This window comes from Trichomycterus rosablanca, chromosome 11, assembly GCF_030014385.1.
Source record: "Trichomycterus rosablanca isolate fTriRos1 chromosome 11, fTriRos1.hap1, whole genome shotgun sequence".
NCBI classification, from domain to species: domain Eukaryota; kingdom Metazoa; phylum Chordata; class Actinopteri; order Siluriformes; family Trichomycteridae; genus Trichomycterus; species Trichomycterus rosablanca.
This window is the reverse complement of record NC_085998.1, coordinates 25,440,065-25,454,694: the sequence shown is the minus strand read 5'-3', so window position 1 is coordinate 25,454,694 and position 14,630 is coordinate 25,440,065. Positions and strand designations below refer to the sequence as shown.

The window sequence follows — 14,630 nt, the reverse complement described above, 5'->3', positions numbered from 1 at the left end:
TCACAGTCAGTTGTCCATAAACCCAATTACTCATCTTAGTAATTGTTCACCCGCCATGTTTACTTTCATTTATTTTTTGAAAGGCAGGTTGATCTACTGTACTATTTCTTCAGGAAACGCACCTCTCTAGTTGTTGTCCGTTAGCCTGGTTATTATTAGTGTGATTGCAGTAGGCAATAACTTTACTGTTATTTGATAGTTTAATTATTATTATTATTATTAGTGTGATTGCAGTAGGCAATAACACTTGTTATTTGCTAGTTTTATTATTATTATTATTATTATTATTAGTGTGATTGCAGTAGGCAATAACACTATTGTTATTGGTTAGTTTTATAATTATTATTAAAGTGATTGCAGTAGGCAATCACACTATTGTTATTTATTAGTCTTATTGTATTATTATTTACTTTACCACTGCTAAGCTGCAATCCCACTCGCATTTTCCTCAGGAAATGGACCTCTATAATTATTATTATCAGTGTGACAGCAGACCGCTGGTCAGATGCTCCAAACCGGAACTGAAACAGGTGAAAACCTGGACAACAGGAGCCATCTCTGCTCTTCAGGATTGTTTTGAGAGCACAGACTGGGACATGTTTAAAGAGGCTGCGACATACAGCAACTTCACCAACCTAGAGGAGTACACTACATCAGTGAATGCATTGTTGACGTCACCATCATCAAAACAATCACCACATGACCCAACCAGAAGCCATGGAAGACTTTAGAGGTGCATGCACTGCTATGGGCCCGAGACTCCGCTTTCAAAGCAGGTGACAAGACGGCCCTGAGAACAGCGAGGGCCAAGCTGTCCCAGGCAATCAGAGAAGCAAAGCGCACACACGGTCAGAGCATCCACAGCCACTTCTAGAACAGCCACAGGTCTACACCACCCGCCTGTGACAGTGATACCTCCCTTCCAGGGCGAGGCACAGAATGACATGGCACAGAATGACAAGGTACTTCGTCTCACCACAGCCGATGTGAGGAAAACTCTACTCAGAGTCCACAAGCCAAAAGCTGCTAGACCAGACAACAACATTTCTGGCAAAGTGCTCAAAGAATGTGCAGACCAGTCTCTGAGCAGCGCTGTAGTTCCAACATGCTTTAAGACAACCACCATCATGCCTGTGCCAAAGAAGTCGTCTGTGTCATGCCTCAACAACTATACACCAAATTCCTTGGTGTTCACCTGGAGGAGAACCTCACCTGGAACCTTAACACCAGCGCCATAACCAAGAAAGCCCAACAGCGTCTCTACTTTCTGAGAAGACTGAGGAAAGCTCACCTGCCACCTCTCATCCTCACCACATTCTACAGAGAAACCATCAAGAGCATCTGATGGTTCTGCATCCGACCGCAAGACTCTCCAGCAAGTAGTGAGGAAAGCTGAAAAGGTCATCAGGGTCTCTCTTCCATCTCTCACAGACATTTTTAACAAATGCTGCATCTGCAAAGCTCTCAGCATTGTGGAAGATCAATCACACCCATCACATGGACTTTTTACTCTCCTGCCGTCTGGGAAAAGGTACCACAACATTCGAACAAACACAACTAGACTGTGCAACAGCTTCATTCCACAAGCCATCAGACTCCTCATCTTAAGTCTGAACTGAAGGACTCGGACACACACATGTATGTACATACACACACCAACACAATTACACTCACACATATATACACTCATACAAACACACTCACGCAGACACTAACACTAAATAATATGCACACTACAAACAAACAAACACACACACACAGAAACACACACAAACACACACATAAACCCACACACAGAGAAACACACACATAACCACACACACACACACACACCAACACTAAATCATACGCACACTACACACACACAGAAACACTCGCACACTTACACATGCCCATTTAGATCCTGACACATATTACGCTTACACATATATACACACAATTGCACACACAAACTAACATTCAACTCTTACATACATACACAACTCTTACATTACATACTTTGTGACACATAATTACTCACATATACTGTATACACACTCTTACATTACGTACTTTGTGACACATAATTACTCACATATATACACACTCACATAAACAAACACACACAAACTTACATGCACATACTCAAACTCAAAGGAAACTTTATTGGCATGACAAATAAGGACATTTGTATTGCTAAAGCTCAGTTACAGAGAAAAGAAAAAATAACAATAAGAACAAATATATACAAAACATAAAATAAAATAAAATAGAATAAAATAATAATAAAAACAGCGCAAATAACAACAATAAAAATAGTAACATTAACAGTAATGAGGTAGTAATAAAAATTAGTTTAAATTAAATTAAATTAAATTAGTTTAAAACTCTAAATTAGTTAGAGACAAATTATGAGAGGCCAATTGAGAGATAATTCATTCTTGCTCACACTTAAACCACTATACTCTACACCAGGGGTGGGCAATTAAATTTTCCAAGGGGCCACATAAGAAACTGGGACTGTTGTGGAGGGCCGGACCAATAAGGTGAACTTAATTCTGCTCAATATTAATTGATATTTACATTTACATTACATTTTCAGCATTTAGCGTTTACGTCTTTATCCAAAGCGACTTACATTACAGTTACACTATACAGTCTGAGCAATTGAGGGTTAAGGGCCTTGCTCAAGGGCCCAAAAGCAGCAACCTGGCAGTGGAGGGGCTTGAACCAGCGACCTTGTATTTACTAGTCCAGTACCTTAAGCACTAGGCTACAACTGCCCACTCTTTATGAGAAGCAGTAAATTGTGCAGTTCTAATAAGCTGTTAATGTTTAGATGTTACAATCAGAAAATTAGAAGTAGGCAGAGAAAAAACATCAACATTATTTTACTTTTTAAACAAATAAAAAGCAAAAAAACTAATGTGAACAAATGTGCAGATTTTTAAACTATTTAGTTTGGAGTCTAATTACCACATTTGTTTTTCAGTCCTTTGTTATTGTTGGATATTCTTTTTAAAATCACAAAGCTGGTGCTGACTGCTTCAGTTCTGGATGTGTTAAACTTTATAAAAAGTATTTGTTGCTTTTGCAGTTTAGATAGTGAAGCTTCAGGTGTGACGCTCTGCATCGTTCATATTGTTGTATTTCTCTGTTTAGTACCGCAACAGCGATTTAGAGCCTAAATTGTGATCGTTAAACAGCTTTACATCTGACTTCAGTAAATAAATACTTCGGAAGTTCATGTCTTGTTAAAAACTCCACCGTCAATCACACTCAGTTCTGTTCGCATTACGGTGAAGCTGATACACTCGCGCACACGAAAACGAAATTTACGGATATTTAAAGACACAGCGCTCCCGTCAAAATCAATCCTGTTATACTGCATGTTTGATGTACATTTATTTACATCTAATTTTTAATTGCCTCGAACCTCATGCGGGCCGGTTGGAGATGTCTCGCGGGCCGGATGTGGCCCGCGGGCCGTACAATGCCCAGGTCTGCTCTACACAAACACTACTATAGGTCACCTTCATACAAGCACTATCATACTCTCACATATGAATTACTATACTCTTTCACATATACTACTATACCCTCTTACAAATATAATCACACTTTCTTTTATTTACTATCATACTCTCATACACACAGCAATATTCTCTCTTGTACAGATAACTATAGCTACTTAAACACGCATTATGTGCTTCCATGATAATCTGTGTAACAGAGAATACAGTGTATCCCAAAAGTGAGTACACCCCTCACATTTCTGCAAATATTTTATTATATCTTTTCATGGGACAACACTATAGAAATAAAACTTGGATATAACTTAGAGTAGTCAGTGTACAACTTGTATAGCAGTGTAGATTTACTGTCTTCTGAAAATAACTCAACACACAGCCATTAATGTCTAAATGGCTGGCAACATAAGTGAGTACACCCCACAGTGAACATGTCCAAATTGTGCCCAAAGTGTCAATATTTTGTGTGACCACCATTATTATCCAGCACTGCCTTAACCCTCCTGGGCATGGAATTCACCAGAGCTGCACAGGTTGCTACTGGAATCCTCTTCCACTCCTCCATGATGACATCACGGAGCTGGTGGATGTTAGACACCTTGAACTCCTCCACCTTCCAGTTGTCATCTTGGAGGTTGTGTTTGGGGTCGTTATCCTTTTGGAAAACTGCCATGAGGCCCAGTTTTCGAAGGGAGGGGATCATGCTCTGTTTCAGAATGTCACAGTACATGTTGGAATTCATGTTTCCCTCAATGAACTGCAGCTCCCCAGTGCCAGCAACACTCATGCAGCCCAAGACCATGATGCTACCACCACCATGCTTGACTGTAGGCAAGATACAGTTGTCTTGGTACTTCTCACCAGGGCGCCGCCACACATGCTGGACACCATCTGAGCCAAACAAGTTTATCTTGGTCTCGTCAGACCACAGGGCATTCCAGTAATCCATGTTCTTGGACTGCTTGTCTTCAGCAAACTGTTTGCGGGCTTTCTTGTGCGTCAGCTTCCTTCTGGGATGACGACCATGCAGACCGAGTTGATGCAGTGTGCGGCGTATGGTCTGAGCACTGACAGGCTGACCTCCCACGTCTTCACTCATGTGTCTATTTTTTAAAGCCAACCTCTGGATATGACGCCGAACACGTGGACTCAACTTCTTTGGTCGACCCTGGCGAAGCCTGTTCCGAGTGGAACCTGTCCTGGAAAACCGCTGTATGACCTTGGCCACCATGCTGTAGCTCAGTTTCAGGGTGTTAGCAATCTTCTTATAGCCCAGGCCATCTTTGTGTAGAGCAACAATTCTATTTCTCACATCCTCAGAGAGTTCTTTGCCATGAGGTGCCATGTTGAATATCCAGTGGCCAGTATGAGAGAATTGTACCCAAAACACCAAATTTAACAGCCCTGCTCCCCATTTACACCTGGGACCTTGACACATGACACCAGGGAGGGACAACGACACATTTGGGCACAATTTGGACATGTTCACTATTTAGACATTAATGGCTGTGTGTTGAGTTATTTTCAGAAGACAGTAAATCTACACTGCTATACAAGCTGTACACTGACTACTCTAAGTTATATCCAAGTTTCATGTCTATAGTGTTGTCCCATGAAAAGATATAATGAAATATTTGCAGAAATGTGAGGGGTGTACTCACTTTTGTGATACACTGTAATAGTAAATGTATGTAAGTTTGGTAGTCTATGTAAGGGAAGTTAATACTGTATGTAAAACAAAGATATGTATGAGAGAATACTATTATATGCAAAACAGAATAATAGCATAGGTAAGCGTAATAAATAGTGTACGTGAATGCAAATAATTATATTTAAGGAACAAAATGACAGTGAATGCAAGACAGAATGATAGGGCATGTACAGTCATGGCTGGATTACTGACCGGGCCAGTGGGGCCAGCGCCCAGGGGCCCTTGAGGTCAGGGGGCCCCGGGGGGGCCATGGCCCAAAACATGTTGCGATGCCTATCAACATTTATGATACAATATATTTTTATTTCCGAGGGCCCTCCATTTTAAGGATCCTCTGACTATTAGGGACTTTGACCCCAGGGCCTCTTGGGGCCCCTAGCCATGCTTTTGGGCCCTAGCCATGCTTTTGGGCCCCTTATGAAAATGGATGAGGCGTTGTGGCACTGCTCTGACTTCGACTTCTGGCTATTAGGGGTCCTAGGAAAGAGGGGGGCATATTTTTAGAGGGCCCTGGTTATGAGAGCCCCTACCAGGGGCCCTAGAGAAGAGCAGGGCATACCATTAGAGGGCCCTTGATCACGAGGGCCCCTGCTATGGGGCCCTTGACTTCCATAGAAGTCGTTTACCATGGCTCCTTGACTTTCTAGGGACCTACAAATTGCCAGGCAAGCTACCATATTTCAGGCCCTTACTTAATGTTTCTGAATTTGTATTGTTTGGAGATGATGAGCTATTAGGATCAGCCCACAATGGTAATTTTTTGGGCATCATAGAACTCTTAGCCAAATTTGACCCATTCCTAGCTGAGCACCTCCAAAGGTTTGGAGGTAAGGGAAAAGGTTCTGTGTCCTACTTATCATCGACAGTGTGTGAAGAATTTATCCATTTGATGGGACAGAGAACAAAGCAGGCAATTGTTAATGAGATCAAATAATCAAAATACTTCTCTGTTATAGTTGACTCCAGTCCAGACCTTGCTCATGTGGACCAACTTACTTTTATTTTCAGGTTTGTTAATAATGACGGACATGTAGTTGAGCATTTTCTAGCTTTTGAGCCTATTGAAAACCATAGTGGGGACAGTTTGGCAGAGTGTGTCGTTGCTATGGTGGAGAATCTGGGCCTAGACTTATCCAACTGTAGGGGACAGTCATATGATAATGCAAGTAACATGTCGGGAAAGTACAATGGAGTCCAAGCTCATCTTAAACAAAGAAACCCTTTGATTTGTTATGTCCCCTGTGCAGCACATTCACTGAATTTAGTTGGTGTCAATGCTGTTGACAGTAGCCCAGAAGCTGGACGTTTTTTTGACTTTGTACAGGCAATGTACACATTTTGTGTATCATCTACACACAGGTGGGGAAAGGTTTTCCGTGATACTGATATCAAACTCACACTGGAGCGCACGAGCTGAGTCAACTAAGGCTCTTTGGAAATATTATGCATAACTGAGAGAGGCATTGAATGATATGTCTAAAGATATGGAGGAGAAATGTGTAACTCGAAGTGAAGCCTCTGCACTCTGTGACAAATTGGACATGTTGGAGATGGCCTTCATGGCATACTTCTGGGACACAATACTACAGAGGTTCCAAGCCACAAGCCTGCAGCTGCAGAAGCATGATATTGACATATGTACAGCTACACAACTTCTCTTGTCTTTACGAGACTTTGTGGCAGCACAGAGAGATAACTTTGAGGTGTTTGAAGGGGCAGCTTTAAATGTCACCACTGCTGTCTCCCAAGAGTACAGGCATGACCTCCAGCGTACAAAGAAGCGCAAAATTATGTCTGATGATAGTGCAGAGCCAGGTGTAGCATTTAACGGAAAGGACAAGTTTCGGATCGAAACTTTCAATGTTGTCATTGACAAACTTGTGTCCTGTCTCAACCACCATTTGAATGCATACACACACTTAACTGAGCTATTTGATGTTCTTTTCATGCCTGACAATATGTCCAACAGTGAGCTCACTTTAAAGGCTAACTCACTCGCTGCAGCATATCCTTCAGATCTGAACATGAGCCTGGCAGATGAATTGATACAATACAAATCATTCATAACAGAAAAAGAAAAATGTCCTAGTAAAATGCTCAAAACCATGATAAATTTGAATTTACAGTCAACCTTTCCAAATGTCTACATAGCACTTAAACTTTTTTTGACTGTGCCTATCACAAATTGTGAAGGGGAGCGTTCATTCTCCAAACTGGCTCATATTAAGAATGAACTCAGGATTAGGATGCGCCAAAACCGCCTGAACTCACTGTCACTTCTGGCCATTGAATCAGATTTGGTCAGACAGCTTAATTTTGATGAATTAGTGGATGACTTTGCAAGAGTAGAAAGAAACTTATATAAAATAGATTCTTGTGTTAGGGTTAGTTATTGACAGGTTGTTTAATGTATTAATTTATTTATGGGTTTTTTTTTGGGGGGGGGGGGCCTTAATCCATCCTTGTGTACAGTATCTCACAAAAGTGAGTACACCCCTCACATTTTTGCAAATATTTTATTATATCTTTTCATGGGACAACACTATAGAAATGAAACTTGGATATAACAGAGTAGTCAGTGTACAGCTTGTATAGCAGTGTAGATTTACTGTCTTCTGAAAATAACTCAACACACAGCCATTAATGTCTAAATAGCTGGCAACATAAGTGAGTACACCCCACAGCGAACATGTCCAAATTGTGCCCAATTGTGTCATGTGTCAAGGTCCCAGGTGTGAATGGGGAGCAGGGCTGTTAAATTTGGTGTTTTGGGTACAATTCTCTCATACTGGCCACTGGATATTCAACATGGCTCCTCATGGCAAAGAACTCTCTGAAGATGTGAGAAATAGAATTGTTGCTCTCCACAAAGATGGCCTAGGCTATAAGAAGATTGCTAACACCCTGAAACTGAGCTACAGCATGGTGGCCAAGGTCATACAGCAGTTTTCCAGTACAGGTTCCACTCGGAACAGGCTTCGCCAGGGTCGACCAAAGAAGTTGAGTCCACGTGTTCAGTGTCATATCCAGAGGTTGGCTTTAAAAAATAGACACATGAGTGCTGCCAGCATTGCTGCAGAGGTTGAAGATGTGGGAGGTCAGCCTGTCAGTGCTCAGACCATACGCCGCACACTGCATCAACTCGGTCTGCATGGTCGTCATCCCAGAAGGAAGGTGACGCACAAGAAAGCCCGCAAACAGTTTGCTGAAGACAAACAGTCCAAGAACATGGATTACTGGAATGCCCTGTGGTCTGACGAGACCAAGATAAACTTGTTTGGCTCAGATGGTGTCCAGCATGTGTGGCGGCACCCTGGTGAGGAGTACCAAGACAACTGTCTCTTGCCTACAGTCAAGCATGGTGGTGGTAGCATCATGGTCTTGGGCTGCATGAGTGATGCATGCCGGCACTGGTGAGCTGCAGTTCGTTGAGGGAAACATGAATTCCAACATGTACTGTGACATTCTGAAACAGAGCATGATCCCCTCCCTTCAAAAAAACTGGGCCGCATGGCAGATTTCCAACACGATAACGACCACAAACACACCTCCAAGATGACAACTGCCTTGCTGAGGAAGCTGAAGGTAAAGGTGATGGACTAAACCCAATTGAGCACCTGTGGGGCATCCTCAAGTGGAAGGTGGAGGAGTTCAAGGTGTCTAACATCCACCAGCTCCATGATGTCATCATAGAAGAGTAAAAGAGGATTCCAGTAGTAACCTGTGCAGCTCTGGTGAATTCCATGCCCAAGAGGGTTAAGGCAGTGCTAGATAATAATGGTGGTCACACAAAATATTGACACTTTGGGCACAATTTGGACATGTTCACTGTGGGGTGTACTCACTTATGTTGCCAGCCATTTAGATGGCTGTGTGTTGAGTTATTTTCAGAAGACAGTAAATCTATACTGCTATACAAGCTGTACACTGACTACTCTAAGTTATATCCAAGTTTCATTTCTATAGTGTTGTCTAATGAAAATAAATAATGAAATATTTGCAGAAATGTGAGGGGTGTACTCACTTTTGTGAGATACTGTAAATAAGAATAGTTGTTTGTGTGAGAGAGTTTGATTGAAACGGAAATAATATTAAATTATCAGAACCTGATTGGTAGAAGACGCAGGATTTCACGTACATGTCCCGCCTTCCCAATTATTACTGACAGGAGAGGATAGTTGCCACATCAATGTCAGAAGTGTGGGTTCAAACCAGAGGTGGAAAGTAACGAATTACATTTACTGTAATTGAGTAGTTTTTTTGTCTATTTGTGTATAGAATCCACAATTTATGCCAACTTCAGTGGTTATACAGTTTGAAAATGTTTTATGGGATGGTCTGTACTAAAATGACACATTACACATCCCTAAATGTTTTAAATGTTGTATCAACATGTTTTTTCTATTAGATTTTAAATAAAAATAACTATTGTGTGTCCACTTGTCTTGTGTGCATTACACAGGAGAGACACCCCTTCCTTCTGTTAAAAAAGTAACTAAGTAACGTTTAATTTGAGTAAATTTTAAATGACTTTTTACTTTTTACTTGAGTAGATTTTAAGACTAGTAATTTTACTTAAGTACAATATTTTAGTATTCTTCCCACCTCTAGTTCAAACCCGACAGCCACCCACAGAAGTCTAAACGCAGCCGTTGAGGAAGAAATGCGGCAAATCTTTATATCCGAATCATCAGCCGTACCAAGGAGCGCCAGCGGCACCTTAAAAAGTGAGCCAAGTGATGCGACCTTGATATCAGACTCAACAACAGAGAACAGAGGCTTCAGAGTCAAGGAAGAGGTGAGTTCACTGACTATGATTAAACAATTAATTTAGCTTGTGGTAGATTTGGTTTTAGATTGGGATATTTTATGAATATTCTTCTTTGTAAGGGACCGTCTGCAAATTACACTTTTTAAACGTTCTAGTAATGCCAGTTTTTTGTTTTTTTTTAAGAAAAAAAAAATCACTGAAACAGCTACATGTTTTTATTTCTGATTCTGATTGCTAACTTCATGAGTTGTCTCACACCTGTGGGAGAAGAATAAGGTGTGAGAGTACACTTAGCACTGTGGGTATTCTGTAACATCACTTGGTATACCTACTTACATAGACTCTTACCTATGTAGGTTATCTTGATAAGTAAATTAAAATATATAGATATATTTTATACACACAATCAGAAACAAACTGGACAGTCTAACATTTCAAAAACTGTTTCAGTGGTCACTCTAACTTAGTCACTTGCACCATTAAAGTTTGTTATATTCCTCTTTACATGGGTGAGCAGGCATTTTTATTACAGAAACGTTATGTAATTCATTATAGATTGAGACAAACCTCTTTTGAGTAACTGTTCTCTAAACATTTGATTGTATTGGGTTGATTGCTATAGACTGGTTTTGAAAATAAATTTAATTTTTATGTTTCTTATTTTTCAGTATTGAACTTTTGATGGCATGTGGAAACAAACTGGTTTCACCAAAGTTGCATGAGGGCCAGAAACTAAATGGCTTTATGATTCACAAGATATTTACATCAAAGGCAGATTAGACCATTAAGCAGTCTTCCATTTCCGGTAAGTTATTTAAAAATAATGTAAGCAGTATGTTTATACTGCAATTGTAGCATATAGTTTTCATGGTTTGGCAATGGGCTAAACACCAACATTTTCTAAATGCATTGTGTATGTGTGTGTGTGTGTGTGTGTGTTTGTTTGTTTTGTTTGTTTTTAGTTTGACACCACAGATTTAGAGGACAGTTGTGTGGAGGTTGACACAACAGCATCTAGTGACCACAGAACTACCACTGGCAGTCACACCAGTCATTGTATGACTACAAGGGCTAACCTGGTAATAAATAACTAAATATTACAGTTTTTCTCAATCGCTAAAACACTAAACCCCGTTCTTGGAACACAACTGTCAACTGGGAAAACTTATCTAATTAATGAATCACTTTTCACTTCTTTTCGTTTCATATCTGATTCAACCTTTTTGCAAAACTCTAAACACATTCTCACTGACTAACACACATTTCTCATTGTAGTGCACTTTGATGCAAAACTGTGCACGTGTCATATCAGCAAAAAGTAGGAATGTAACGATTCACCGCAATACAGTTAATAACCGATTAAAAAATTCCAAGATTTAAATCGATTTCACATGTAAAATGAATCGATATTCACTTTAAACAGCAGAGGGCGCTGGCGCTATTCACCTCACCTTGATGACGTCACTGGCGCTATACGCCTGGTTGCCAAATTTGGGGTTTTTCAGCCAATTCAGGGCTTAATTCAAAATTGTTTTGCATAGTTTGTACCTACCTCAGAAATAAAAGGGCATTTATTATTTAGATGAATAAAAGATAAGCACAAATACGGTATTTTATTTTCTTTTTTTAAGAGAAATAATAAAAGGAAACTTTCTTCAATTTCAGTACAAAGAATCGGGAAAAAATCGTATCGTGAACCCAGTATCGTGAATCGCATCATATCGTGGTAGAGTGTATCGTTACATCCCTAGTTAAAAGGGTTAAAATTAGTAGGTAAACAAGATAAAAGTCAGTTCAAATGAATGTGGCATTTGTCAGCTGTATTGTGACTTTAGCAATGGAGGGTAACAATAGATGAAGAAGAGGAAAGCGTGTCAGAGGTGGTGGGCAAGGAGGAAGATGAGGATGACCAAGAACAAGAGCAGTCATATCAAATACTGTATTCTGTGTAAAGCAGCACATGTATACAACGACATGAGGTCTGTCATGATGTGTCACATTTAAACTGAAACCCATGAAGACGCCATATTTGGACAAAGCTGGATTTGGTCTCACAAAGAGGTGGAGAAGAGGTCTAAACATAACTGGTCAACATGCAGTTATAGAAATGCCTGTCCATCATAGTGGCAATGTGACCATGTAGCCTAGTGGTTAAGGTACTGGACTAGTAAACAGGTTGCAGGTTTAAACCCCACCACTGCCAGGTTGCCACTGTTGGGCCCTTGAGCAATGCCCTTAACCCTCAATTGATTAGACTGTATACTGTAAGTTGCTTTGGATAAAAGCGTCTGCTAAATGCTGAAAATGTAAATGTAAAATGTATGTGTGGCCATCAACAGCAATGGGGTACTGCATCGCAATGTTACATTAGGGACCTACAACACAGAACATCTAACATTTCTTGATTGTCTACAAGACGCTTTGCTTGGACTTGAGCAGGGGGAATCCTGAGCTGAGAAAGCATCCTGTGTGCGTTGTTGTTTGGGACAATATGAGCTTTCACCGTTGTCAAAACATATGTGAGGATTAATCAATAACCTCCGTTTTATAAATCTAAGCCTTCCACCATACTCTCTCTTTCTAAACCCAATTGAGGAATTCTTTTCAGCATACCCAGGAAAATCTACTCCAGTCAATGGATGCAGCATGTGATGACATTAGAGTGGATTCTTTTCAAGCCTGGATTCTGCATGCAAAAGGATTTTATTTCCAGTGTCTAGATAGGGAGAATATTGCCTGTGATGTAGATGAAGTGGCCAGTGGTCTGACCGAGCCGAGAGGCATGATTCTGAGGCAGAATAAATGATTGATATTGCAAACTGTATGTACTGTACAATAAATAAATATATTGCAGATCATATACTGTATTTCTTTGTTGGTTCTCTAGTATATAAATACATAAACACATCAGTAAATATGTTTTCATGTATACAAACAAAATCCAGAATTCCTGAATAAAGATTTTTGGTTTGGCTATGATAAAAGCGCAGTGTTTTGTATTGTTTTATGTAGTGTGTAATAACTGCTGTGTAGTGTTCATGCATTGGCTGGATTTGTGTGTATTTTGACAGCAGTGTTTGATTTTGAGCAAAGATAAAATAGTTTTGAGTTGATAGTTTGATTTTGCAAGACAAGTCAGAGGTTTTGTGAAAGTAGCTTGTGTTTTGTGAAAGTAGCTTGTGTTTACTGTTTTGAGAAAAGGAGAGGAAATTTCAGGAAATGTGTTTTAGCAACTCAAAAAACTGTAAATGGGGTGTCCTAATTTTTTTTCACATGACTGCATTGTTCCATTTATTATATTAAATATATATTATTATATACTTATACTATACATTTTTAATTACTATCACAAATAACGTCATACTGTATACGTCAGTTAACCAATTTGAAGTTGCTGTTTGTGCCTGTACAATGTCAACAGTAGGTAAATTGTTTATGTAGTATATTGTACTGAAGGCGACCAGGATGACCAGTTCTGATTGTTGGAGGTACTTTTGGAGTAAATATATCCCTATGTCTAATTTACACCAATCTTGAGTTTTCATATGAATTTATTAGGGAACAAAAACATGCATAAAGTGCCTCCAGTGCACCCAAACTTCCTTGACTGTCACCTCCTTCTAACTGCTGGCTAATTAAAAGAAAGTAAAAAATTGTCAGTGTTTATTCATTAATAATATTTCCAAAATCATGCTGTGATGTCCCATGCTGTCAGTTTTCCTTTCAGCGTTCTGAATGCATCTCATTGTAATAATGAAAAAAACAGTAAAACATGTCCTCCTCATTCCCATTTATTTCCACAAACCAAAGTGACCTTGTAAAAGAAGGTAAATAAGTAGAAATATCATGGCTAGCTCACCAAAGCTCAACAAAGGTGTAAAGTCATTGTTAAAAGCTCTGCTGCCAGATTTAAATGTTATTAATGAATGTTAGATTTTAATGTTACATGTGATAGTGTGTGAGAGGGAGTATGATAGTGTGTGAGAGGGAGTATAATAGTGTGTGAGAGGGAATATGATAGTGTGTGAGGGAGAATAATAGTGTGTGAGAGGGAGTATGATAGTGTGTGAGAGGAAGTATAATAGTGTGTGAGAGGGAGTATGATAGTGTGTGAGAGAGAGTATAATAGTGTTTGAGAGGGAGTATGATATTGTGTGAGAGGGAGTATGATAGTGTGTGAGAGGGAGAATAATAGTGTGTCAGTGAGTTTGGTAGTGCATGCAAGAGGATTTGAAAGTGTGTAAGAGAGAATGCAGCTAAGAATTATGGCCTATGACCATTCGTGATCCGTCTCCACTGCAGTCCAGTGGTGGTGTGCTTTACACCACTGCATCCGCTGCTTTGCATTGCACTTGGTGATGTAAGGCTTGGATGCAGCTGCTCGGCCACGAAAACCCATTCCATGAAGCTCTCTATGCACTGTTATTGAGCTAATCTGAAAGCCACATGAAGTTTGGAGATCTGTAGTGATTGACTCTGCAGAAACTTGGCGACCTCTGCGCACTATGCGCCTCAGCATCCGCTGACCCCGCTCTGTCATTTTACGTGGCCTACCACTTTGTTGCCGAGTTGCTGTCGTTCCCAATCGCTTCCACTTTGTTAAAATACCACTGACAGTTGACTGTGAAATATTTATTAG

General features: G+C 40.1%; 1 protein-coding gene across 3 annotated transcripts in view; it reads right to left on the bottom strand.

Annotated features, from left to right (window-relative positions):
• Positions 1 to 14,630, bottom strand: part of si:dkey-119f1.1 (Structural maintenance of chromosomes protein 6-like) — a 164,488-nt gene that overhangs the window by 27,142 nt on the left and 122,716 nt on the right. The window contains exon 25 of one of the 3 annotated variants that reach the window (XM_063004094.1): positions 10,200 to 10,249. The exons of the other annotated variants lie outside the window; for them this stretch is intronic. Coding sequence (XP_062860164.1) covers positions 10,207 to 10,249 — 43 coding nt within the window. The 3' untranslated portion in view covers positions 10,200 to 10,206. Of the gene's footprint in view, positions 1 to 10,199; positions 10,250 to 14,630 lie in introns of those variants that run through there. 3 annotated transcript variants of the gene reach the window in all.